This window comes from Labrus mixtus, chromosome 9 (assembly GCF_963584025.1).
Source record: "Labrus mixtus chromosome 9, fLabMix1.1, whole genome shotgun sequence".
NCBI classification, from domain to species: Eukaryota; Metazoa; Chordata; class Actinopteri; order Labriformes; family Labridae; genus Labrus; species Labrus mixtus.
In genome coordinates, this window is record NC_083620.1 from 6,875,219 (window position 1) to 6,902,318 (window position 27,100).

A 27,100-nucleotide genomic window follows, 5' to 3' on the forward strand; every position below is an offset into this window, starting at 1 on the left:
GCGTAGCTGACATGATAGACAGGTGGGCACGATGTAACGGTTCTTCAAGAGGCTTAAAACCCACCTCAGCTCCAGCTCTCAGTCTGTTGTTAGGTTGATTGAAAGTTAGGTTGAGACAGGATTTCCAGCATGACTGCGGCTGACGATGAGCCTACAGAGCCCCCTGCAGGAACAGATGGCTGACATCACTCAGGCTTCATCCATTAATGTTTACAGTCTATGGGGCTAGATGCTAAATGTCACACAGTCACTTACAGCCTGCTGTGTTATATCAACATGCACGAGAACTAAAGTAAATGGTTCCGATAAAAAGAAAAATAAGAGACACATTAATGAGGGCACTAAACATAATGATGTATAAAATCAAACAAACAAAAAACAGTCAATAATAAACAGTCTAAAAGAGGACAAAGACAAAGGTTGCACAAAACGACTCTTAACTCTCTAAAATAGGATACAAATATGCAACCAACCAAATAGACATAGGACAGGATCAAGACCATGACGGAAAGACTTTTGGCATCCCTGAAATGGCTTAAATTGCCTGAGCTTAAAAATGACGACATGAAAGGGATATTTATCTGAGCTAAAAGATGCCATGACATAGACCTTACGAACAAGACAAACCAATAAATTAAAATTGAGCATCCAACTGTTATATTCCGGAAGTCCACCATTTCCTGTTCATGTGATTTGTCTTCACTTTCTGTTTTATTTTTGTATCCTGGTACTTTTTCCACAATTTCCCAGTTTGGGATCAATAAAGTAATTATATTCTATTCTATTGTATCATATCTAGTCTTACTTCCTGCCATTTTTTCAGTTTCCTGCCTTTTGTCCCAACGCCCCATCTGCAATTAGTCTGACCTTATACTGTATATATCCTTGTGTTTCCACCAGCCTTCTGCCATATTTTCATGGTCTCCTTTGTGTGCTCATGCTTTCCAGACTTGTTTGCTTATCCGCTTTGAACTTTGTTTGGATTTTTTGATTGGTGGATGTGACCTCGTTGAATTTTTTCTCTGTGTAAGGCCTACGAACATTTAAGTTACTGTAATCACTTCTTCTTACTAACTGGTGTTTGTGTCCCGGCCTATCCTTTTGTATTTGAGTTTGGTATTGAATTGTTACACCGACACCTTAATTAGCCAAATACAGCAAAATATGCAGGGAAAAGCACAAATACCCACACGCCCATGGCTGGTCTGTGCACTATGTTGGACCGGTTCTATGTAGACCACCAGACCATGTTTGGTTATATATTTTTTCACCTCCCCCCTTTCCTAAACCTAAACTTCTCCCTCTCCCTCCCTGACGTCAAGGGGACCCGTCAGGTCGACTCAGCCCATATTTCCCAAACACAACCTCAGACTGTGAGTTAAAGCTGAAATCCATCCACTCCCTGAGAATGCCCTTGACCATCTGGGGCTTGTGCGGGATGGGACATCTGCCTACCCCTTGTCACCCCCTTCTAACCACCACACACAAACTGCACAGAGCACACACAGACATATATGTTGCTCTACCATATCATCCTCTCCATCTCCAGACTCTCCACACCACCAGCAGAGGGAGCCAGAGCTGCTTGCTGCAGAGCCATTTGAGACAACCATAAGAACTGAGGTGGATAAAATCTTGATGCTGATGAAGGGAGAAATGAAAGAAAAGCTCCTACTCCACCAGGACCTCTGTGGCAGAACATAGAAACCACACACACATATACATTTGGGGAAAATCACTGGTTACTGGAGGTTGACGACACGAATCATCGGTGACTCTAACCTCTCCAGTATCCCTTCACTCACAGACCAGCTCCTACAGGTAGACAATTATACCTGAGCTAGTTTTTAAACAATGAGGAGAAGTTTCTCTCAGCTTTTCAGAAAAAGGCAATAGTCTAATTCATAGAAAGTTACAACATGCCCAAAACAGAGCCACATGTTTTTTTTTTTTATCTATAGAATACCTCTGAACTGTCTTTAGTTGTTGTTGGGAAGAACATGCAAACTCCAAACTGAAAGGCTGATGTCCCACCAAGGGTTCAAACCAGGACCCTTCTTCTTGCTGTGAGGCTACAGTGCATCCCCGGTTTTAATCCTGTTGAATCATTTTACTGACATTCATCAAGGGTGATATTTGTAGTTCCTGAATTATCAGTCATCAGCAGGTAAGTCGATTATCATTCACCGTTTGTCATCTTTTCATTAGATCAGTTTAAAGTTCACCACCCTCCAACAGTCATCTGTAAATGTGATGTGATTGATTGCCGTTTAATCACTGCGTCTCTTTTCGCCTGAACCCGAACAACACCAAAAAGACATCCAGTCACAGTTGGAATTTGGTTACTTAGCAGCATACATAAAATATTTTTCTCGGTTTGTGTCGCCATTTTAATGTCTTGTTTTTGGTATCTACATCTCCCGACCCAAATCTGCCTCTTCTTGTTGTTTTTACTGAGTCTGGCTGTGAGCCATTTTTGACTAATCATTAAGAGTCAGTCAGTGCGATTGGGCTCTGTGGGAGGACTACAGTACGACACAAGTCTGTGGACCATGTAATGAAGAAATGTACACAAGTCAAACACAAAGTGAAAAGTAGAGGTACAGGAACCTTTATGTTACCTGTCAGTGGTCTCTTTATTGATGTAATCTGTTGGTGTGGACTGAGTGTTCAAATGTGGAAGATTTATTTGTGGATAACATGAAGTCTGTTTATTCATTGATTTAATCAGTGCGTATTTCTTCCGCCTCTTTATTAATGCCTCCTCAGGGTTCTGTCTGGTTGCAGGCGTTTAAAGCTGCTCCATAAGCATTTTCACTTGCAATTCATGAGGGAGGGCAAAGTGTCTGGACCGCTGCTGCTGTAGCCAATATAGAGAACTACTGACTGGGATTGTGCAAGTTTGCTGCCACATAATTTACAGCTTTAATAAGAGTCAGTAGTAATGAGTAAGAAGTGCTGAGCAGACAAACGTGGCCCATTAGATGGTGAAGAAATACTGAACTAAAAATACACTTCACCAAGAAGAGCAAAAAACAATAACCCTATTCAGACTGCTGTTTCAAGCCACGATATCTAACCCTGTGGATAGATGTGGAAGTCCTGCTTCGGCAATGCTGAAACGCAATGTGAATTCACAGACCTGGACACAATGTATAACGTCATCGCAGCATCAATATGAATCTATAAAGACGTGATGACGGCTGAGCTGAATTGTGGCACTTTGGCGGAAAAAAAGCAGTGTGAAAAGGGCTAATGATGGAGAGATAAAGGGGAACATATTGAGTCAGTAAGTAAACAGACACAACAAATGGGCCATGTGAGAACAATCGGTCGGCCAGGGTCTAAGGGAAATGGAAACAGCAACAGTATGATGATGTTCTGTCTCAGTGATACACAGAGTCAACAGCTGCTTGACTTGTTAAAGGCCTCTTAACAGGCTGACTGCCTCCCCAAAGAAATCTAACTTGTATGCACAAAACGGCACACAGAGAGGGACACAGACACAGATTTACATTTACACACATTATAATCAGAATAGTTCACATTATTGATCAGACTGGCAGCAGACAGGAGGAAACTGTTCCTGTGGCGTGAGGTTTTGGTCCTGATAGACCGCAGCCTCTTACCAGAGGGTAGGGCCTTGAACAGTCCATGTCTGGGGTGAGAGGTATCTGCCACAGTTTAACCTGCACGCCTCAGGGTCTTGGAGGTGTACAGGTCGTGGTTACAGCTAATCACCCCCTCTGCATACATACTGCACTTATCAAAAGATGGGCTGTAAAATCATGCAGTTTGTCAAGTGTCCCCTTGAGGCTGGCACACAAACACAAACAGGACCTGTGAACATGCATTAATGGAGAGATGTCATATGTGGCCTCTTGTGAGGATCTGATATTTCATATGAATGTAAAGTCTCTTTCTCTGACGTAGATTGCTGACATTTTAACATTGTCTCTGGAAAGCAGCAGTGTCTTCATGCAGTGCTCTAATAAAATATGGATGCATGGTATGCGTCCCCTGTCTTGTTCAGCCTCCTACACAGCCCCTCAAACCCTCCATTATTAATATCAATGTTGAAAAATCTCCCACTCTGTGAGATCATGTCTCTTCCATATGCCAGCTCTTTCTGCTCTCAGCCATGTGAGACTGATCTGTTTTTCTGCTAAACCTCATTCAACCTCTGACATTTTACCATTTTCTCTGAAGATGACATCTTCAATAGAAAACTATGAAATCTACATGTTTCCAGCATTTTCATACATTTCAAATATGTCATCTCAACATTTCAAGGATGCCTTTATAGTTATTGGTATGACATTTTTTAAACATATAGAGGGGGAGGCTGTGACTCAGTTGGTAGAGTCGTCGCCTCTCGACCAGTAGGTCGAGGGATCGATCCCCAGCTGAGCAACATGTCCGATGTGTCCTTGGGCAAGACACTTAACCCTGCATTGCTCCCGCTGCTTCGGGGGCGGAGTATGAATGGATTACTGTTGTACTTAATCTCTGATGAATGTCGCTTTGGATAAAATTGTCTGCTAAGGGAATTGTAACATTGTAACATAGAGAAATAATTTTGAACTACTGTATGTTAGCAGATTTGAGAAGAAATAGCATCTCAACTAACATTGCATAATATCTTGGTTTGTTTTTCTACTCAGGAGAAATCAAAACATGTTGTCACCCACCGTTCAGTGAAGAACTGAATGGGTACTTTTCTGCTTCCTCCCCTGATTCTGAATCAGATAGCTGAAACGGGTACTGCTCGACTTTGTGATGTCTGTGGAGGGAGGGAGATGTCAATCAAATGAGGGAGATGTCAATCAAATGAAGGAGATGTCAATCAAGTGAGGGAGATGCCAATCAAATGAGGGAGATGTCAATCAAATGAGGGAGATGTCAATCAAGTGAGGGAGATGTCAATCAAATGAGGGAGATGTCAATCAAATGAGGGAGATGTCAATCAAACGACTATGTAACAAAATGTCAAAAACAACTTAATTACCTTTTTTATCTATCAGCCTTTGGTCCAGGATCAAGTTTCAACCAGGTTTTATTTTAGAAATAACACTTTGATTCCCTCAAATTTGTGTATCAGATTATATTCAACTACACATCTCTACATTTGTACTAAATGAGGTTTGTTGGACAGAGCCTTGAAAAGCATTAAAGTAACATTTTCTCTCATAAGGTAACCCCAGAAGATTCAGGAGGAGCTCTTTATGTTCCTATGTCAGATTTCCATACCCATCAGGAGCTCTAGGATGCAACATGGAACTCTTTTTCAGCTCTTTGTAACTTTTTCGACTTCAAAAAAGTTGCTAATTGAAATCCTGCAGCAGATGGCAGGAGTGATTTTGTTCAAGCAGGGAGCAAAAAATCGCTGCCACTGTGCTCACATTCACTTCTCAGGCAGCACTTACACTCTGCATTCACATTCAGAGGCTTTCATCAGGATATCATTTACAACCCTGATGGTGGAAGTTTCAGCACTGACTTCATCTTTCACCAGTCAGGTCAGGCAGTCAGACAGGATAATATGCACACAGCTGGACAGTTTGACCCAGACAACCTCAGGACTGCTAAAGTGTCTATTCATACCAAACAATTGACACCAGAACAGATAATACCGAAAGTCAGATGCTGTGAAGTGTCTGGGTTAGTGCTGCCCTCCTGAAAGCAGACTGCTGCTTTTACATTTCTTTGAAACCAGACAGATGTGCAGAAATAGCTCATATAGATCCTCTAACCACACCAAAACCATTGCTCTGTTTTATTCAATAAATGGATTGGAGATTAAAGAGGAAAAGAAAGAATCTTACTGCTGAGACAACAAAGGATTCTGAAGGATCAGCGACTCTCTACTGTCATTGATTGTAGTCAATGGACTGGAAGAGGCTGCCACCACACAGAGGCTGTCTACAAGAAGGGTCAGAGCAGACTACTTCTTGAGGAAGCTTAGGTCTTTTAATGTGTGCAGCAAAATGTTATCCATGTTTTATCAGACTGTTGTGGCAAGTGCCATTTTCTTTGCAGCCATCTGTTGGGGCAGCAGCATCAGGGCTTGTGACTCTAAAAGCTTAACAAGCTGATTAGGAGGGCTGGCTCTGTGCTGGGGACTGCTGTGGAGCCCCTGGAGGTGGTGATGGGGAGAAGGATGATACAGAAACTGTTGAACATTATGGACAATAACATGCATCCCTTACACAATCTCGTGTGTACACAAAAGAGTGTTTTTAGTGGGAGGCTACGGCAGCTAAGCTGCAAAAAGGTCAGATTTAAAAATACTTTTTTACCCACTGCAATTGCACTTCATAACGACTCCCCTTTAAGTAAGGACAGAAGACATTTAAACTTTTAAACTTTAGCCTGAGTTGCATATATCATATATCAAACTGTATTGTGGGCTCATGTTTTTTTTGTATGGGTGGGATATGTATGTATATATGTGTTGTGTTGTGTGTTTCTTGCCCTCTGTGTCAGTTCATTGTCGTATGTCGAATGTTAGTTGTAGGTCTATGTTGGTCGTCAGTTTACTAGTGTCTCCTTGTGTTTCCTCGCGGCTCCTTGTTTTCTCCTGTTGGATTTTGTTAGTAAGTTTTGTTGTGGACTTTTGATCTTTATTTAAAATAAATGCACTTGGGTCCAGTTCCTTGTTGTTTACCTGAACGTAACAGAATGAACTGACCAGCAATGGACCCAGCAGATTTTTTTAATTGTTTCAACAAGCCTTCTCCCTGGGAGGGGACTCGCCTTGCCTTTTTCTCTGGCACTCGAGGTAGGAGGAGACGCAGTCAGGGTCTTCGATGCCAGGCCTCAACCCAGCCCAAGCATCAGACCAGGCCTCAGCCCAGGCATCAACCCGGGTCTCAACCCAGGCCTCAACTCCAGCCTCAACTCTAGCCTCAGCTTCTCTGTGTTCCTGTTCCTGTTCCAGCAGAGTGCCGTCTGCCACCAGTTACGGCAGGGCGCTGTCTGCTCCCTATTCCAGTTCCGGCAGGGCGCTGTCTGCTCCCTATTCCTGTTCCAGCAGAGCGCTGTCTGCCACCAGTTCCGGCAGAGCACCGTCTGCCCCCTTTTCCAGCCGAGCGCCGTCTGCCCCCTGTTCCGGCAGAGTGCCGTCTGACTCCCCTGTCTCTGTGGGAGGCCCTGCCCACTCCTATGACTTCTGTGTCTCTGTGGGAGTTTCTGCCCACTCCTGTTTCCTGGTTGGAGGACCTGCCCACTCTTGTGTCTCCTTGGGAGGCCCCTCCCACTCCCGTGTCTCTGTGGGAGGCCATGCCAACTCCTGTTACCTCGTTGGAGGTCCTGCCCATTCCTGCGCCCTCGTCAGAGGCCCTGCTGACTCTGCCCACCCCTGTGTTTCCGTGGGAGGCCTGGCCTCTCACTGGTCCCGTGTGTTCATCTGGTCGGCCTCACGGCCGCCCCCCTGATCTCCTCTCTAAGTTTGGTTGGCCTTCCGGCCGCCCACCCGAACTGCTCGGCCTCCTGGCCGTCCACCTGACGGTCCACACGGTTCCCTTGTGTGTTTCCTAGTTTAGTCTTCAGTGTTTCCTGTGTTATTTTGTAATTTCAAATCCTTGTGTCCCTCTCTGTTCTGGTGTGTCTTGATATTTAACAGTGTCTTCAGTGTTTCATGTATTTGTCATAGTTGTCCTCAGTGTTTCTTGTCCTGCCTGTGTGTTTTCCTCCAGTGTTGATTGCCCTCATTGTCTTCACCTGTTTCATTTGTCTCACCAAATGTAATCAGACACTCAAGGATTTTCTTAGTAAGTTTTGTTGTGGACTTTTGAACTTTATTCAAAATAAATCTTTTTTTTTTAGCTTCTGCACTTGGGTCCAGTTCCTTGTTTTTTACCTGAATGTACCAAAAATAATTATTAACTAATGGTTAATTATCTATTTACCCTTAATAGATGATGGTTATTATAAAGTGTTACCTTAAGTTTAATTACAGGTCATCAAAATGACTCATCAGCTTACCCTGTTGATTACTGAGGGTAGGACTTACTTTAGCTTTAAGTTATTTCAGAAATCTCAGTTGGAGAAAATATTCAAGATATGGTTCTGTTGTGACAGTTTCAACATTTCCTGTTTCTCAGAGAAAATCAGTTAAAGGTTGAGGATGACACATTCTCCACTAATAGGTTTGTAGCTCTCCAAATATAAGGACCAAATCACCCTTTTTTTCCTAACTTGAACTGAATGATACCCAATGTGGTGAATTTCAGTAAGAGGATTATTCACAAATTAAGAAAACTTGAAAGCTTAGGACACAATTATTTTAGCAATGTTGAAAAATCAAATCTATGTTTCACCTAAAATGACAATAGCTAAAATGACAGAGCTTCTGTTCATATTCTTGGAGGAATCCCAGCAGAAAGATCCACTGCATTCTGGTCAACCAACTAAATCAGTGGTGGTCCGAGTTGTTTCCAAAAGATCCATTAGCAGATCTATTTGATTCAAACGGCACATTTACAACATTTTCATAAACATTTTGCTTGTAAAAATAAAAACCAACTTCCCAAAACTTTAAATTTTCATCAGTTTATTCAGTGAAAAGTGTTGTCTCTGAAATGTCAGATTTAAAGATGTTACCTGATGTTAATAATTTAAAAGCCTTTCTGAACCAACTATAAAAGAATGCATATATTATAGGGTTCACAGTAGAATTCAAGTATCCCAACCATGCAAGTGTTACAATAAATGTTGGCGATGTTGAGTAACTAATAAAAGGATTGATGATGATACAAACGAAAAATGGAGTCCAAAAGCACAGAAAGCCCCCATTACAATAGCCAGGGTTTTAGTGGCCTTTGTCTGGCCTGTGTTTGACTTTTTTACTGAGTTCACACATCCTGCATTTTGTATTCTGCGAAACTGTGTCTGTGCCACAAGGAAAATCTTAAGGTAAACACAAAGCATTATTCCGGGCAAGTAAAAAGAAATCACTGTGGAGACAGTACTAGACATTTTACTCTGAAACATAACACATCCTCCTTCACATGCAACATGGTTATAATAAAACTCTTCAACACCCAAAATATTTAACTGCAGAAAAATCATTCCAAAACCTAAAATAAATGAAATACTCCAACAGAGCAGGGTCATGATCAACACAACATTAACAGATATTTTACTTCTGTAAAGCAGAGGTTGGCAAACAGCGTAGTATCGGTCAACTGATATGAAGGAAAGATTGAGAATTGATGCTGTAAGCAATGTGTAAACAGAACTCATACAGACATTACAGAAGAAGTCCCCAAAATACCAACAAGACTCAATAGTTCGAATCATACTAGGAAACATGACTATTATCCCTAAAAGCAGGTCAGACACAGCGAGAGAGAAAATCAGGTAATTTGTTGGAGTATGGAGCTGCTTAAAATAAGCCACTGAGAAAGTGACCAAAAGGTTTCCACACACTGTTAGGATGATTATGACCCCGAAAATTATGTAGAGGGTAACACGTAGGGGTCTGGGATAACTTGACTTCAAACATGAAGTGTTTCTGGATTCAAAGCAGCGTTCTGGCTCCATCTGTTTGAAAGGAGACGAGAACTGAACAAAAATAGAAATGGATTCAAATGCAAGTGATATTGCTTTCTAAACAATAGATGTATCTTTATTATTAAAATCAATACACAAGCTCCATTGCATTGTGCTTTTGTGACACACAGAAATGTGTGTTCACATTATATGATTTATTTTTGTGTATTGTGTATATTTCAATATGTAAATGTCTAATTGGGAGCATTAGTTCTGTTATTTTGTGTAAAATGTAATTTGGAGTGTGGTTCCGGTTTGTGCCACGGGGAGGTGTTCAATCATATTAAAATGTCTCATACATGATACGGGACCCGCCCTGAACACATCTATGATTGATAGTTTGTGATTAGTCACAGCGCCACCTGTTGACAACAGGAAGTTACTGCTTCCCAATTAGCATTAGCCATTGCTACACGGTAGCTAATTTTCCCCTCAAAATTGGTGTGGACCATGCTAACACCTTGGCCATACAACACTTTCAAGCTCAAACGCCTACGTCCAACGCTGTCGCCATACGGACGCGTCGCTCGCCATCAAACAGGAAGTCGTTTTTTCATGGGCTTAACATAGTCGTACTGTCCCGAAACTTCATACATATAATCCTGGTTTAAAGTCAAACATATTATACCGTTTAAGTGAGTGGGCGTGGCTTAATGGCTCAGTGGCGCCCCCTACAATATTTCAAACATTCAGCCCCCGCAGCACGTTGAACGTACAATTCTGAATTTTACTATGCATTTCCAACATGACAAAACCTACAACTCTACAACCCATGCCCAAAACTCAACAGGAAGTCCACAAATCACATCGCCATCAAACAGGAAGTGATTGTAACTCTTATATACTTTGTCTGATCTTCTTGAAATTACATAGGTATGATCAGGGTTGGCCTCTGAACACAGTGACACAAAACAATAATAAAGTTTAACCATAGCGCCCCCTAAAGCAAGGACTAAGTGCTACATCATACATACTTTCTCGGATCTGCTTAAAATTTCCCAGGTATGATCAGGGTTGGCCTCTGAACACATTAACATAACAATCATTTACTTTAACCATAGCACCCCCTACTGCAAGGAGTAAGTACTACATCTTGTATACTTTGTCTGATCTTTTTGAAATTTCTCAGGTATGATCAGGGTTGGCCTCTGAACACATTGACATAACAATAATAAAGTTTAACCATAGCGCCCCCTACTACAAGGACTAAGTACTACATCCTATATACTTTGTCTGATCCGCTTCAAATTTTACATGTATGATCAAGGTTGGCCTCTGAACTCATGGACATAACATTATTCAACTTTAACCATAGCGCCCCCTACTGCAAGGACTAAGTAATACATCATATATACTTTGTCTAATCTGATTGAAATTTCACATGTATGATCAGGGTTGGCCTCTGAACACATAGACATAACAATAGTCAACTTTAACCATAGATAGATAGATAGATAGATATACATTATTGTCTGTCCCAACAGAGACAAAAATTCTCCTTTGACAAGGCTCGAACAATAAACACAACTTACATTAAAAACAGAAAGTGTAGTACATTAAAAGAGGACTTAAAAACAACAGTTTCTAAAAAGGGGGGGGGTCTATTTGATTTTGTTCAGAATGATTTTTGCAGAGGGAATGAAGGATTTCCGGGCCAGAGGAACTTTGTAGTGTCTGACTGATGGCAGTAACTGGAAGGATAGCACCTCCTACTGCAAGGACTAAGTACTACACAATGCTCAATTTGCTCCAAATGTCACAGGTATCATGACAGTGCCAGCCTGAACTGCTCTACGTAAACATTTTCAGTGATCTTCATTACGCTGCCTATTTAAACATGCCAGTATTACCACTTTTTCACAAATCGAACTGCACGGCCTGCTGCTTAGCCACGTTCCGCAGCTGCTGCACTTCCATGGTCGCGACACAACCCGACATGCACCGGGGTGCGAGGGCCCTTCATCACCGCTTGTGGTTTTAATTGCTCTTTATAATCCAATTTTCTGAGCAGTTCTGTTTACATCTGAATTGAATTAAATTAATTTAAAGCTTTCATTGTTATTGTTAAACAGGGTCCCACCTTACCTGAAGACTCTTCAACTATTCCAAAATGCTGCAGCTCGTGTACTGACTTGAACTAGGAATAGGGACATATTGGCTTATCTGCACTGGCTCCCTATAAAATCTTGAATATCAATATTCTCAGTTACAAAGCTTTTAATGGTCAGGCGCCATCTTATCTTAAAGAGCTAATAGTGCTGTATTACCCTTCGAGAATATTACGCTCCCAGAATGCAGTCCAGCTCGTGGTACTTACAGTCTCTAAATGTACTATGGGAGGTAGAGTCTTAATTTATCAAGACCCTCTCCTTTGGAATCTTCTACCAGTCAGGGTCTTGGCGGCAGACACACTCTGTATTTTAAAAAATAGACTTAAAACATTCCTTTTTGATAAAGCTTATAGTTAGGGCTGGTGCAGGTATAGACCAGCTCCTAGTTATGCTGCTATAGGCTTAGACTACCGAGGGAACTGTCTCCCTCTCTCTCTCTGTGCATTCACATCATATTACTGGAGGTTGCTATCTATAAATCATATTTAATAAGCACATATTTTCCTGTGAGCTTCTGAGCTCTCAGGTCCTTTAGGTACCTCTGAATTGTTGGTGAGCACGGCCTGCTGCTATAGACCCCTCCCCCTTCCTTGCCAGCAGCCCAGGAGGCCTTGTCTTAGCAGCAGAAGCAAGGCTGTCAAGTAGACGGAGCTCCCCAAATGTTCAGCAAGGTGATCTGGCAGTACAACCACACAACGTCCCTGATTCCCAGCTACCACCATCGGACTGTGTCCTCCCATTACCACCACCTCGTCCAGGGTTAGGGTTAGACTCAAGCTTTATGAATACATACCCGTCTCTGATTTAAACAAAATACTTTTATTTTACCTTTGAACAGCTTCTTCTTTTTTTTCTTTTTTTCTAGCTGTATGGATGCAGCTTATTTTAATGCTGCAGATAAAGTCCTGATTATGAAGGAGGGTTAAATGTCTATCTGATCTTTGGCTTAAAAATCAGGTCTACAAATGTCAGGGATTGGTGATCCATGCTCTTTTGTTCATGCATTAAATGTACACATGGAGGCAAGCTGCAGAACATTCGGCACATATGGGGGACACACTAGAACAAGATGTGGATCAGTTTTCAACCCTTTCTTCTTTCAATTTAGTTTTTTGGACCACTTCATGACCCCTTCCCAACCCTTTATTATTCATGTTCATGGTATTAACTGTTTTCAAACTAATGTTTAGTGTGGAGAATGATTGCACACTTCAGTGTAGGATAGCATGTGATACGTTTTTGAAAATTAAAGAAACCATTCTGAGTTATCTTTTTTTTATGACCCAGTTCGTTACTGAGATCATTGCTAAAAACAACTCATTAAAACATTTAAAGTTATTATGACTGATACCATCTCCAGAATAGTGCAAAAATCAGCATACATTGAAATTCTGCATAAATTAATGTGCCTATTTAAGACACCATTAACATTTGGTCAAAGATGTTATAACAATTTAATTAACTGGATGTACACAGGCCTTTTGATTAACAAATAACTGGACAGAAAAATAATGATGTTGATTATAATATAGAATTCAATGTTAAAATTTAATTTAATTATTCAGTCTTCATAGCGTTTGAAAATGGGAAAACTGTCATATTAAAAAAGTATAGGTGCCCCGGGAAATGCAGCAATAACTGGCTCTGCATAATCCACAGAAGATGCAGAAAGGAAAATGAAGGGGAGATTTTGAAAATCCATCATCCGAGTTTCATTGAAAAAAGGCAAATAGTATCATCTGAACCTGCTTTTTATGCAAAAATAATACACGAGGACATAACTATGTAATAGTATACACATTTATGGTTGAGGAATGTTTTCAGGTTTACAATGAGGTAAAAGCATTTCTTAAACTTCTTAAAGCTGTGTCATTTAAGAGATACATTCATGGTTGAAGAATTTGGGCTAAATATTTCCAGTGTGATGATACAATAGAAACACTTTTTGAAGCTGGGATAAAACAAGGCATAAATAATTGGGTTCAAGGTTGAATTAAAGTAGCCCAACCAAACAAATGTTTCAAAGACAGCAACTGGTGTGCTAAAGCCATTGTATGCATCACCTACTGAATTTAAAAAAAATGGCATCCAACAGAAGATGAATGCACCGAGCACAATTCCCAAAGTCTTTGCAGCCTTGTGCTCAGATTGTTTAAGCAATCCAGCTCTTCCTTTTTCATTGGAACCTTTTTTCACATCCCCAATCTTTTGTGCATGCGCTTTAGCAACAATAAAAATTTTAGTGTACAGGCAAATCATTACAGTGCACGAAAAGAAAAAGGAAAGTATACTGTCCAGGATTCCCCAAAGGGGGTTAAAGAGAAGGTTACAACTACCAAGGCAGTAAATTGATTCTATGTAATCCTCCAACCCAGCAACATTTGCTTTTGAGTAAAGCAATCCAAAACAGTAGACAGCAGCCAGTGCCCAGCTGCAACATACCATAATCCAGGCCACTGGCATTGTGATCTTCATCGAATAATGCAGAGGATCGCATATTGCTTGCTGTCTGTCTACAGCGATGCAAATGAGATGGAAGATAGAAAGAGTGGTAAGAAACATATCAAAACTGGAGTGCAACTGACAGAAGACTTCCCCATAAAACCAGCAGCCACGAACAGTTCTGATGGCACTGAAAGGCATCACAATAACACCAACTAGTAGATCAACCAGAGCAAGAGATAAAATAAGCACATTGGTAGGATTATGCAACTGCTTGAAATGGCCAATTGACACAATGACAACAGTGTTTCCTAAAATTGTAATCAGCATGCCTAAAGAAAACAACAAATAGAGGATGAATTTGGTCCCCACACTGAACTGTGTCAGGACACAAGAGGCATTAGACTCAGGAAAACAGAATTGCTCCTGAGAAAGTCCAACTACCATCATGAACTAAAAACATATACCAATACATTAACTGAGATAAAGAGGCATGCGCTGGGGAAGTATGTAGAGAGGCTATCTCGGTCTTGTAATAAAAAATACAGTGTCTTAGCACCGCCTACCCTGTGTCACATATTTGGCCATCCAATCGAAAGTTCTTTGGACAATGAAAATCATGAATAAACAGTCTGCACACACTATTCAATTTGGGAAAATTAGTTAAAAAGTAGTCAGGAATTTTACAGTTTACCAAAGTAAAATTCTTTGTGTGTTTAAGCATAACTGGCAAATAAAGCTGATTCTTATTCTGATTCATTTATTGTTATATAAAGTATTACATTAAAAAAATATGCCATACATCTTGAAAAATAGAAAATATACTGTATATATATTCAAGGCATGATTGGTGGGTGGGTAAACACTGCTATAAGTTGTATATATCCGCTGAGCACATGCAAATCATGTGTGGCCTTGTATGTGTTAAATCAAAATGTTCAGACTGGTTGAAACATAAAATCCATTTGGTTCGCTTTCAGACTATTTACAATTGCTCCCACCATATTGGAAGATTACTGGAGGTTATATTACTGGCTGAACAGAGAACATCAACATCGAAACTGACTGGATGCATAGAGCATCCAGTCAATTTCAAAATGAAACACAATCAAGAGACTTCTGTTCATTATCCTATCACGTTATCAACATAACGCCAAAACAGGCACCAAATTCACAGCAAATCGATCATGGAAAGACAAAGTAACCTGTTTTTCGTTGTTTTCTTTATTACCGTGCAACCTTGTAGTTGTCCTGTGATCTTCTGAGCCTGCGAGTGCTCATGATTGTGGTTACCTTTCAGATACAGACCCAGTAGGTCAGGCAGTGCCGTCAGATTGAGCAAAACCCTGGAGGAAATGGAACAGGGATCTCGTGGATAGAACTCGTTATTGCTGTACAGCAATTAACTTTTATTGGGAATATTGACACCCGCTCTGTCATGTGGAGGAGGCAGTGTCACTTGGTCAGTGAGCGTGTAGATCTGCCTCGCTCTGCTATTCAAGTGTCAAAGGGAAACATGTAGAATTCCGGGATTCAATCTGAGCTGTTGTATATCACAAATCTCTTTTACGTTACTTTTATCTACCTACCACCGTGGTTGGCAGGTTGAGCTATCGGTGGCATCAATGTTGCCCCATGTGTGCACAACAACCAAATGTGTGTAATTAAAACATGATGACGGTGTTGCAAAAATCTATTTCATGGCAGAACGTTATACAAGTGACAGTATTGACATGGGTTTACTATTCGACCCCAACTCAGAGTAAAGCTTTGTTTCCTTTATATTAAAATGAGCCTGCAGAGGGTGTTATGATCTGATTTATCCCAAGTGCCCTCCTTTGGAAGTTTTCCAGGAACATTGAACCAATAGGACAACCCTGGTTGGTCCTAGAACAAGCTAGGATGAAGTTATCCCATCTGGCGAGGGAACATCTTGGAATACTCCAGTAGTAGCTTGAAAACATTGCTGGAAAGATATACAATTGTCTAACTGCCCTGACCTGCTTTTATGGGATATGGATGAATGAATAAATGCACTTTAAAAAAAAATATATATATATTTATTTTTGGGCTCTTTGTGCCTTTAATGGATAGATAGGACAGTGGCTATAGAGAATGGGTAATGACATGCGGGAAATGAGCCACAGGCTGGATTTGAACCTGGGCCACACTAACCACTGCGCCACCAGCGCCCCAATAAATGCACATTTGACAAGTGTTTTCAAACTACGTTCTTGGAAAATCAGACCTTGGTGAGAAAAGGGCAGTTAGACCATGACTGACATTAATGAAATCTGGCACTCAAACGTTGTCCAATTTGATAGAATATATTCCCCAGTTATAATTTAATGTTAAGATCCAACCATATCATCTTCCTAGAAAAAATGTCCCACTGGTGGTCTTAACTTATAGCAACAAAGCTAAGTGCAGGTCCATGTCAGGCCTGTGTCAGCCCTATCTATAAACATTACTGAAAGGGAATGTTTTCAGCCTACTCTTAATGTAGAGGATGTCTTCCTCCCAGGACCAAACTGGAAGATGGTTCATCAGAAAGTAGGCTTTTAATTGAATGCTCAATGAATGCCAGGGCTAACCGGGCCTGAGCACGTTTACCTCTTGTACACACTATAAGCACAGATCAGAACACTCACACTAGTCAAACAAACTGGACTTTAGGGTTGAAGCATGCTTGGGCACGGTACAGATTGCCTAGCATGAGTGTGCCCTAAGACTGCACTATGAGCGCCGTAGATCTGTAAGATATGATGGCGCCTGCCCATCAATCGCTTTGGAAGTGAGTTAAAGATTTTAAAGTCAAAAACCCTGCTTAGAAATCAAAAATGCTTTTGCTTTTTCAGACAGGATGTGCCTGATTTTAGCAGTTATGCAAGTCAAAAAACAATTACTATAATGTATTTTTCTGGGAGGATCATAGCCTTGTCTATACAATGGTGGTAGAGGCAGGTTGATGCCATTTAGAGATAATTCAAAAAGTCTCTCAGCTGTTTAGGCCACAACACATTAACATATTTAAAACATGCATTTAGTTTTGGAAACTAAATAATTTGATGTGATTTCTTTAAAAGGGATAATAAAATCCCAGTGTTGCTTGTTTCCCTTGTGTTAATGTTTTCTAGTGTTGATGGTTTCCTAGTTTTGGATTCAGTGTTTCCTGTTTTATTTTGTCATTTCTTATCCTCGTGTATCTCTGTGTTGTAATGTGTTTAGTTACATTCTTGAGTTCTGTGTGTCTTTAGTGTTTCATGATTCAGTTTGTAGTTGTCCTCAGTGTTTCATGTATTGTATTCCTGCCTCTGTGTTCCTTCCCTCGTGTTGTCATATCATTGTTGTAAGTTCTGAGTAGTTGTCCGTCAATGTCAGAGTTTCAAGTGTTTCCAGTGTTTCCTTGTTTTACCTTTTTTGGATTTTATTCTTGTAAGTTTTTGTTTTGCATTTTTCCTCTAGCCTTTTTGTTAAAATAAATCGTTTTTGTTAGTTTATTCTGCATTTGGATCCACCTCCTTGTTTTCCCACACCTGTGACATGCATAACAATATAAAAGTGAGCTGTTTCCAGATTATTTAATTTTAAGCCTGGCTGCAGGAGTTTTAAAATCCTTCCCAATTTTGAATTCTGGTAGCATCACACACATAAGGAGAATCTAAACACATGTGAAAATCTTGGCACATCACACACTAACAGGACTTTACAAAGATTATCACCTCATTACCACCTCATGTGACCTCACGTAAACAATGGAGCCTGTGGTTAAATCAGGATTATAATGATTTGTGCTGAGGGAAAGAAAAATTACTGCTTATTACTGTCCCTCGTCTCTCATGGTTATTGTGTAGCCGTTATCAGCAGCCACGTTTACAACTCTCTTCCTGCAGGACTCAGGACTGTGGATTAACATTACTTTCACCAAGGAACAAAGGAACTGATCAATGATTTAAGTCTCCCTCTCAGACAGGATGTTATGAACTTTTACAACACCTGGAATAAACAATCGAGCGGAAACAGAACACTCTGCTATCTACAAATTGACCCCAAAGACATGAACTGTGAAAGAAACCAGTCTCTGCAAAGTCGTAAAATTGACCATCTGTTGAAGGACTGCTGAAGAGCTGAATTAAACCACAGCTTTCAATTCTGCATCAAATGAACATTTATGTCTTTCTTCATCTAGATATTTGTAATTGTCACATTGAATGTATTATAATCATCTTTTTTAAACTCAAAATCTGATCTTCAGAACAGGAATAAGAGTTATATTATGTTTAATAGGAATTTGATGTGGAGCGCTATAGCCATCTGGTGTTAGAATATCCATGAATACGTAACCTTCATAATTATACATTTAGACGTGTTATAAAGCATACTCTTTGATATTAGCTATAGAAGGTGTTATTTAAAGACACCAACTTCTTTTTCTACTTTATTAATATGTCTTATTAAGAATGCTGACTGTATAACATGTTTTTGTTCACCTACAGGATGGGATTGACTGAGGATGTTCCCAGATGGTGTGATTTTCATCTCAACATGAATCTGATGACGTGAACCTACATCAACGTGGATCTGATAGAAATAATATCGAAATGAATGTATGGTGACGTATATATGTTTAGATTCTTAGTCTTAATCTTATTGAGTAAACTCAGTTTAGTTTAAACAATTGTCCTCCGGTCAGAATGGGAGTCACCCGTGGGCGGCACCCCTCTTTGCCTGCAGACCCCCCTCCTCTCAGCCAGCAGATAAGAGTTCACACTGAGCTCAGATCTTGGGTTCTTCTTAGTTTTGGTTTCTTGAAGTTTAGAGCTTCAGCTCTTGCTCTCTTCTCTTCGGACTTCGGTCTGAATCACTTCTTTTAAGTTTGTGCCGTAGAGACGAGTCTCTGCCGAACTTTCTTTTTCACGCACAATTTTTGGAACATCAATTCTTTCTGGCTCAAGCAAGGTTTTTGAACTTTCTTCTCCAAAGTCTTTGCTCTTCAATTTTGAACGCCAATTCCTTAATTTGGATTCATCAAGATGGCCATCCGGTTAATCTGAATTGGAAATCGACGTATCAAAAGACTCTTTAATACTTTTCCTGTTGGATCCTCTTGGAGCTTCTGAGACGAAGGCTGAACTGACGTACAATCTCCATCCCAGCTGCACACTCCGACCAAGGTGTCAAGGCATCTAATCTGGCCCGTGGACCTCTCTGGGCCTGAAAAGAATCGCTTGCCAGAGACTGAAACGCGGGACCAGCCGGCGGAGTTCAATTGAACACATCTCACAGTAAGACTGCTGGTGGCAAGGGGCATTGGAAGATTAAGTCATGAGTCATGTCTATTCAGAGCCCTCCTTTAAATCCAAATAGAATCCCAAAATTCCTTTATCAACTTTTTCTTTTTGACCATTTTCTGATTAAGTCATTCAAACAATACCGCGTCTTATCTCGTTACTAAATATATAATGTCACCATACATTATAATTGCATTATCCTGATCATAATAATCCTATTCTTTATCTGTTTCATCTATACATTATTGTTTACCCCTTTTATATTAAATTTTACACATAAAATTCAGGACTTTGTCTGTGTGTTTTCTTGTTTAACATTTCCAGAACTTACTTCTTTCAAGATATGAAACTGACTGATTAATTAATTAACTTATACCATTAAAGTTATTTTCTTCCTTTAACAGGAAGTGGTACCCCTTCTTAAATCCGAGGTTAAATAAAGATATAACATCTTAATAATTTAATTACGCTACAATTGTATTCACACACAACTTCCGCCAGACCCCCTTCATGACGTAATTGTCAAGATGTTAAATTCTAAATATCAAACATTTTTTAAAATGAATTGATCTCAGAGCAGATTGGGGATGTAACAGATCTATTTGAGCCAAATGGCACATTTACAACATCAATTCAGAATCATTTTGCTTGTAAAATAAATACTAACTACCCAAAAACATCATCAGTTCACTCATTGAAAAGTGTTGTCTCTGAAATGTCAGATTTAAAGATGTTACCTGAGGTTAATAATTTAAAAGCCTTTCTGAACCAACTATAAAAGAATGCATATATCATTGGGTTCACAGCAGAATTCAAGAATCCAAGGGTTTCGTACAATTTTGGGGGTGTTGAGTAACTAACAAAAGGACTGAGGATGTTACAAACAAAAAATGGAGTCCAAAAGCACAGAAAACCCCCCATTACAATAGCTAGGGTTTTAGTGGCCTTTGTCTGGCTTGTGTTTGATGTTTTTACTGAGTTCACACATCCTGCATTCTGAATGCTGCAAAATTGTCTACATGCTACAAGGTAAATCTTAAGGTAAACACAAAGCATTATTATTCCGGGCAAGTAAAAGTTAGGATAGGATAGGATAGGATAATACTTTATTGATCCCCAGAGGGGAAATTCGGGCTCAGTTAATCACTGAGGAGACAGTACTTGACACTCCACTCAGAAACACAACACATCCTCCTTCACATGCAACATGTTTATAATAAAACTCTTCAACACCCAAAATATTTAACTTCCAACAGATCAGGAACAGGATCAACACAACATTCACTGATATTTTACTTCTGTAAAGCAGAGGTTGGCAAACAGCGTAGTATCGGTCGACTGAAATGAATAACAGATTCAGAATTGATGCTGTACTCAACGTGATATCTGAACTTATTGAGACTTTACAGAAGAAGTCCCCAAAATACCAACAAGTCTCTATAAATCGAATCATTCCAGGAAACATGACTATTATCCCTAAAAGCACGTCAGACATAACCAGAGAGAAAATCAGGTAATTTGTTAGCGTATGGAGCTGCTTAAAATAAGCCACTGAGAAAGTGACCAAAAGGTTTCCACACACTGTTAGGATGATTATGACCCCGAAAATGATGTAGAGGGTGACATGTAGGGGCATGGGATAACTTGACTTCAAACATGAAGTGTTTCTGGAGTCAAAGCAGCGTTCTGGCTCCATCTGTTTGAAAGGAAACGAGAACTGAAAGAAATAGGAATGGGCTTTGTTTAGAAAAAGAGTCATAGGAATACAGTTTGGCTTAAAATCAGGGAATCAAAATCAGGTCTCAACTGTCTATTTCTTTTGGTTCATGATTCTGCACACAGCTTAGAACTACTGTAAAACATAAGGTTTAATTAGGCCTACCCCATTGCTAATAGACAGTCTGCTCAATTACAAAAACAAACATTTCCAGACAATAATTTCATCTTCTTAGAAATAAAAGATATGAGGGCAAGTTTACATACTGTACAAATACATACATACAAAAACTAAACATACCTTCCACAGTTAGCAGGACAGTGTGGCCAGCAGAGCATAATCTGCCACATGAGGTCGGCTTTTCTTCTACCAAATGAGCTCTGCCTCTGTAGCCAGTAAAGTCAGAGGTTAAATAAAAGACCTTCAGAAATGGAGGTTGGACAATCTGTCCCAGCAGACAGAAAAAAAGGTACAGCAGGTAGTGAATGTCCCTTCACAATTCAACAATGGATTCTTAGCTGAAAGTTTTAAACTTAACTTTTTCAATGATTTGGTGGGAGTTTTACAAATGGCCGACAGGAGTCACTTTTCTTGGACTAATGGCCCTGACGGCCAATGACAAATTGGACTTGATGTCAGCACCTGTGTATGTGTTTAACAATATTAAATTGTTTGTTTTATTTTTTTATTTTTTTTACTATTACATGCCACAACAAGTTGCTCCCTGACCTGTCCAACCTGCCCAGTCAGTCTGCATATGCAACCTGTGACAGAGGAGAATTATGGCTCGTAGTCTTAAAGAGATAATCCAGATTGTTATTTAAAGGAGTAATATATAACTCTGACAACAACAGTTACATATGAAACTATGTTTCTATGAATCCAGGATGACTTTAAACACTGAAATGTACCATATCGCGCATGCGCAGGTCGAGTAGCTATAACAACAAAGTCACGTGTGACCCCTGATATCCCCGACTGGTCTATATCTTCAGGTGTCATAGGAGGATCTGTTCCTTCAGAATCTTCTCGCAAGACACGATGATTCCAAGTGACCAGAAGCTCTGGTGGTCATCCATGTTTCATAGATGCATACACACCAAACCTTCGTTCTATGGCATCCTTCCCGACCACCAGAGGCGGTGCTTTAAGCACTGGATGACTCATACCAACATAGTCACGAGGAATCCCCACATACCAACCTCATTGCATTGAATCTGATGAATCTGGTAACAGGACCAGACACAGTGGATGGGGGTTGAGGATGTTCACTCTGTAGAACCTCATGAAGGTGCTAGGTGATGCCCAAGAGGCTGCAGCACAATTGTCCTCCAGGGGCACCTCTCTCAGGGCTGCCCACGATGTCTAGACACCCCTCGTGAAATGGCACCACATTCCAGAGGGCAGAAGAAGACCGCTGCTTCGAGAAAGCATGACCTCACTTAGGACCACCGTGACACACAAATAATTGGTCTCATCCACGCTTACTCAAAGTACCGTTTACATAAGCTCGTAAGGCCCGCACTGGGAAGAGCAATACTGACCTGCTGTTGTCTTTACCTGGTGGACAGTTCAACCGTGCCAGCAGTATCGGCTGATCAAGGTTGGACCTTGAAAGAACCTCAGGCAGAAATGTGGCCTTTGGCCGTAAGGTGACCCCTGAGTCATCTGGGCTCCTCCTCAGACATGTAGGATCTAGAGAGCTCCCCCACTTGCTTTTCTGTAGTAATGGCGAGGAGGAAATCAGCCTTTGCTGATAACCATCTCAGATCTGCCTCTGCCAGGGGCTCAAACGGAGGCAAACACAGATTTTCCAGCTCAAGGAGCATAACCCGCATTGTTTGTGAGGTCTGAATGTGAGGTCTGAATTTTAAGTTGTTATATGTCTTCTATTTTATGAAAATTGGGTTTGAGTCTGGGATGTTTTGCAAGTGCTTCGTTATTTTTCGACTCTGAGATCTCTGGAGCTTATTTTTGGACACTTTAATATTAATTTGCTCTGGGTTTGCTGAAGCCTGGAGTTTTTCTGGAATCAGCCTGGTAGTGCATGGCCTAGCACTGGACTGTTTGAACTGTCTGGACTGTTTGAAGCCTTGAGCCATTCTGGAATCTTACCTGGTGATGTATGCTAGCAGCAGCTAGCTTCCACTAGTCCTGCAGCAGCCAGCTCCCACTAGCCCTGCAGCAGCCAGCTTCCACCAAGCAACTAGCATCCAACCTCCAGCCACCTGCCTGGTCTGCTAGCATCCAGCCACCTGCCTGGTCTGCTAGCATCCAGCCTCTATCCACCTGCCTGGTCTGCTAGCATCCAGCCTCTAGCCACCTGCCTGGTCTACTAGCATCCAGCCTCTATCCACCTGCCTGGTCTGCTAGCATCCAGCCTCTAGCCACCTGCCTGGTCTGCTAGCATCCAGCCTCCAGCCACCTGCCTGGCCTGCTAGCATCCAGCCACCATCAGCAGCTACCACCATCAGCAGCAGCTACCTCCACCAGCAGCAGCTACCACCATCATCAGCAGCTACCACCAGCAGCAGCTACCCCCAGTAGCAGCTACCTCAACCACCAGCAGCAACTACCTCCACCATCGGCAGCTACCACCATCATCAGCAGCTACCACCAGTAGCAGCTACCTCCAGCAGCAGCTACCTCCACCAGCAGCAGCTACCACCATCATCAGCAGCTACCACCAGCAGCAGCTACCTCCAGCAGCAGCTACCTCCACCACCAGCAGCAGCTACCTCCACCATCAGCAGCTACCTCAACCACCAGCAGCAGCTACCTCCACCATCAGCAGCTACCTCCACCAGCAGCAGCTACCACCATCATCAGCAGCTACCACCAGCAGCAGCTACCTCCAGCAGCAGCTACCTCAACCACCAGCAGCAGCTGTCTCCAGCAGCAGTAGCTACTTGGGCCAACTAGCCTGAGCCTGCTACATCCTCCTGGAGCCTGGGCTAACCTGCTGGGGCCTTCTTAGCTAACCTGTGCAGCTCTCAAACTACAAACTATCTCTACGGATGCGCTATAAGTTAAAGACGATGGCATTTTTCTTAACTTTAGTATGTTTGTTGGCTGTTTGGGACCTGAGTCCAAGCAATTGCCCCTTGGTGAGTACCTCTAGCTATGTGTCGAGCATGCAAGACACTTACTATAGTGGCACTAATGCTAATGTTGCTGTGCATCTTCAGCAACCACAGTCTCATTTGGTTTTGGCCTTAAACTTATGGTTGGACCCGCCTAGGGACTTACCTAAATTTCAACGTTTTTTTGCTCTATATAATCTTACTCTTTCGCTTAAGGAAAGGCATTGCCTGGCTTCAACATATGAAAAGACTGCTTCAAAATGTAATGTGAAACGAGGACTGATGATTGTCCTACTTTTACTTCTGTCTGGAGATGTGCAATCAAATCCTGGTCCTGAGCTGCAATGTATCCAGACCCCCGCTGATTTCAAATTAATGTTTGGTCTCAAATTTGTTCATCTTAACGTGCGCAGCTTATTACCAAAGATGGACATGGTCAGAATTTGGGTTAGATCAACAGATGCAAATATTGTGATAATTTCAGAAACTTGGCTGACGAAATCTATTACAAATGAAGACATTAGCATACTCGGATACAATGTTTATTGTACCGACAGGCCCAAGAAAGGTGGTGGTATAGCCATTTATGTTAAATCAAGATTTGATGCTTCAATTGTTCTTTCTGAGTCTATCTGTAAGCAAATGGAATTTTTGGCATTGAAGGTGGAAATAGCCAAGTCCCTCTCTATGACTGTTGTCGGGTGCTATAGGCCTCCATCTGCCACAAAGGAGGCATTATCGTCCTTGAAGCATCTTTTGTCCAAATTAAATTATAATGAAGTTTTAATGGCTGGAGATCTGAATTGGGAATGGCTAAATGCAGTTTCTGATGAATTTAAATCTTTCTGTGACTCTATTAATCTTAGCCAGCTGGTCAACCTACCTACAAGGCCAAATCTTAAAAGTTCTGATAAGTCCACTTTGATTGATCTAATTCTAACAAATGTTCCTCATAAATTCTCATCCTTGGGAGTCTTCTGCAATGATTTGAGTGATCATTGTGTTGTTGCTACTTGCAGGGACACTAAAATCCCCAAATGTAAACCACGCATTATTTTCAAGAGGAATTTAAAAAAAATCAATGAACAAGCTTATCATCATGATTTGTCTTTGGTTAGTTGGGGGCATATAGGTCTGTTGCCGGATGTTGAGCTAACTTGGACATTCTTTAAGGAAAACCCCTGGTTTTCCCCAGAGTTGTCAGATACCATCCATCAATGTAATGTGGCATTGACCAAAGCCAGAAAAAGTGATTTTGCCTCTGACTGGTCTATTTTCAGGCAACTAAGGAACAAATGCACTTCTCTTATCAAAAAGGCTAAATCAGAATATTACTTATCTGTCACAACTGAGAACCTCAATAATCCACAGAAATTTTGGAAAGTGATTAAGTCTTTATCTGTAATTAAAAGTCCTCAGGCTCTTCCGACATTTGTTCTAAAAGACTCGGTCCCAGTCTATGATAGAACTGAGGTCCTAAATTGCTTTAACAAGCATTTTGTATCATCTGATTCTTTGTTTGACTCTACAGGAGCTGCCCCTGTGACTCCCTGCACAGACCCCCCAAGGTTTTCAGGAGAATCCTTTAATTTTGTACCTTTTACTGTGCAGCAAGTGCATAAAGCCCTCAAAATGTTAGATCACAGAAAACCCCCTGGACCTGACTTGATAGAGCCCTACTTTTTGAAAATAGCAGCTGATTTTGTAACACAGCCTCTAACAGTCCTTTTTAATCTCTCGAAAACAAAGAAATTCCATCCGTCTGGAAGTCAGCTTTTGTTACCCCCTTATTAAAAGGAGGTGATCGAGCAGCTTTAACTAACTACAGGCCAATATCAAATTTGTGTGTCTTGTCAAAAATTCTTGAATCTCGTGTGTGATCAACTAAAAGAGTTTCTAACCTCAAATTATCTTCTCTCAAAACTGCAACCAGGCTTCAGGAAAAAGCACAGTACCATCCAAAAGTGATCAATGATATACTTGTTGCTCTTGATAAAAAGCAGTACTGTGCTTCACTTTTTATTGATCTGTCAAAAGCTTTTGACACTGTGGACCATGCTGTTCTAAAGCATAGGCTTCTTTGTTTGGGTTTGTCAGACCATGTAGTTTCCTGGTTCACAAATTATTTGAGTGACAGGACTCAGTGTATTAAATATGATGGTCTGTGTTCTGAATTTGTGAGTGTCCACAAGGGGGTGCCACAGGGTTCAATATTAGGACCTGTACATTAATGATTTGGGAAAAAATGTGTTAGATGCTAACATACATTTTTATGCCGATGACACAATTATTTACTGTTTTGGATCAACTCCTGCTAAAGCTCTTGAATCTCTGCAGAAAGCTTTTGATGTGGTCCAGCACACACTCCTGGAGCTAAAACTAGTCCACTGACAAGACTAAACTAATGTTGTTCTCAAACAGGACTAACACTAAGAAAGTACCTCAAACTGTCCCCACAGTGTCCACTCTTGAGGGAAATGTCATAGAGGTGGTAAATTGGGTTTCTTCTTCCGAAAAAATGTTTGTTTCTCTTTTGAGGTGAAAAAGCGGCTTGTCACTGCAACTTTTTTATCCATTTTAGATTATCGAGACCTGATGTATATGAATGCCTCAGCTAAATGTCTAAGTAAGATTGATGCTGTTTATCATGCTTCTCTGAGGTTTATTGCTAACTGTGGAGCCCTGACCCATCATTGTGAACTGTATTCTCGAGTGCGATGGCCTTCTTTGTCCACCAGGAGGCTGGGACACTGGTGCACTTTCATTTACAAGGCCATGCTTGGGCTACTGCCCTCCTACATCTGTAACCTAATCACACGGAGAACTGTTGATTCTTACGGTTTGCGTTCAAATGATCAGTTGTTGCTGTGTGTTCCATTTGCCCGCACAGAGCTGGGAAAA

At 41.0% G+C, this 27,100-nt stretch overlaps 2 protein-coding genes and 1 pseudogene across 2 annotated transcripts; all 3 read right to left on the reverse strand.

Annotated features, from left to right (window-relative positions):
• Nucleotides 1-8,554: 8,554 nt before the first annotated feature.
• LOC132979929 (trace amine-associated receptor 1-like) lies at nt 8,555-11,472 on the reverse strand (annotated as a pseudogene).
• A 2,043-nt stretch (nt 11,473-13,515) lies between these two features.
• LOC132979866 (trace amine-associated receptor 13c-like) lies at nt 13,516-14,555 on the reverse strand. The gene has a single exon (XM_061045701.1). It carries the CDS (start codon nt 14,553-14,555, stop codon nt 13,536-13,538), a length of 1,020 nt encoding a protein of 339 aa, XP_060901684.1. The 3' UTR covers nt 13,516-13,535.
• A 5,531-nt stretch (nt 14,556-20,086) lies between these two features.
• LOC132979931 (trace amine-associated receptor 1-like) lies at nt 20,087-21,095 on the reverse strand. The gene is made up of 2 exons (XM_061045754.1): nt 20,543-21,095; nt 20,087-20,481 (listed from the first exon to the last, which is right to left on the reverse strand). The coding sequence occupies exons 1-2, from the start codon at nt 21,093-21,095 to the stop codon at nt 20,087-20,089; spliced, it is 948 nt and encodes a 315-aa protein (XP_060901737.1).
• Between the last annotated feature and the right edge of the window lie 6,005 nt (nt 21,096-27,100).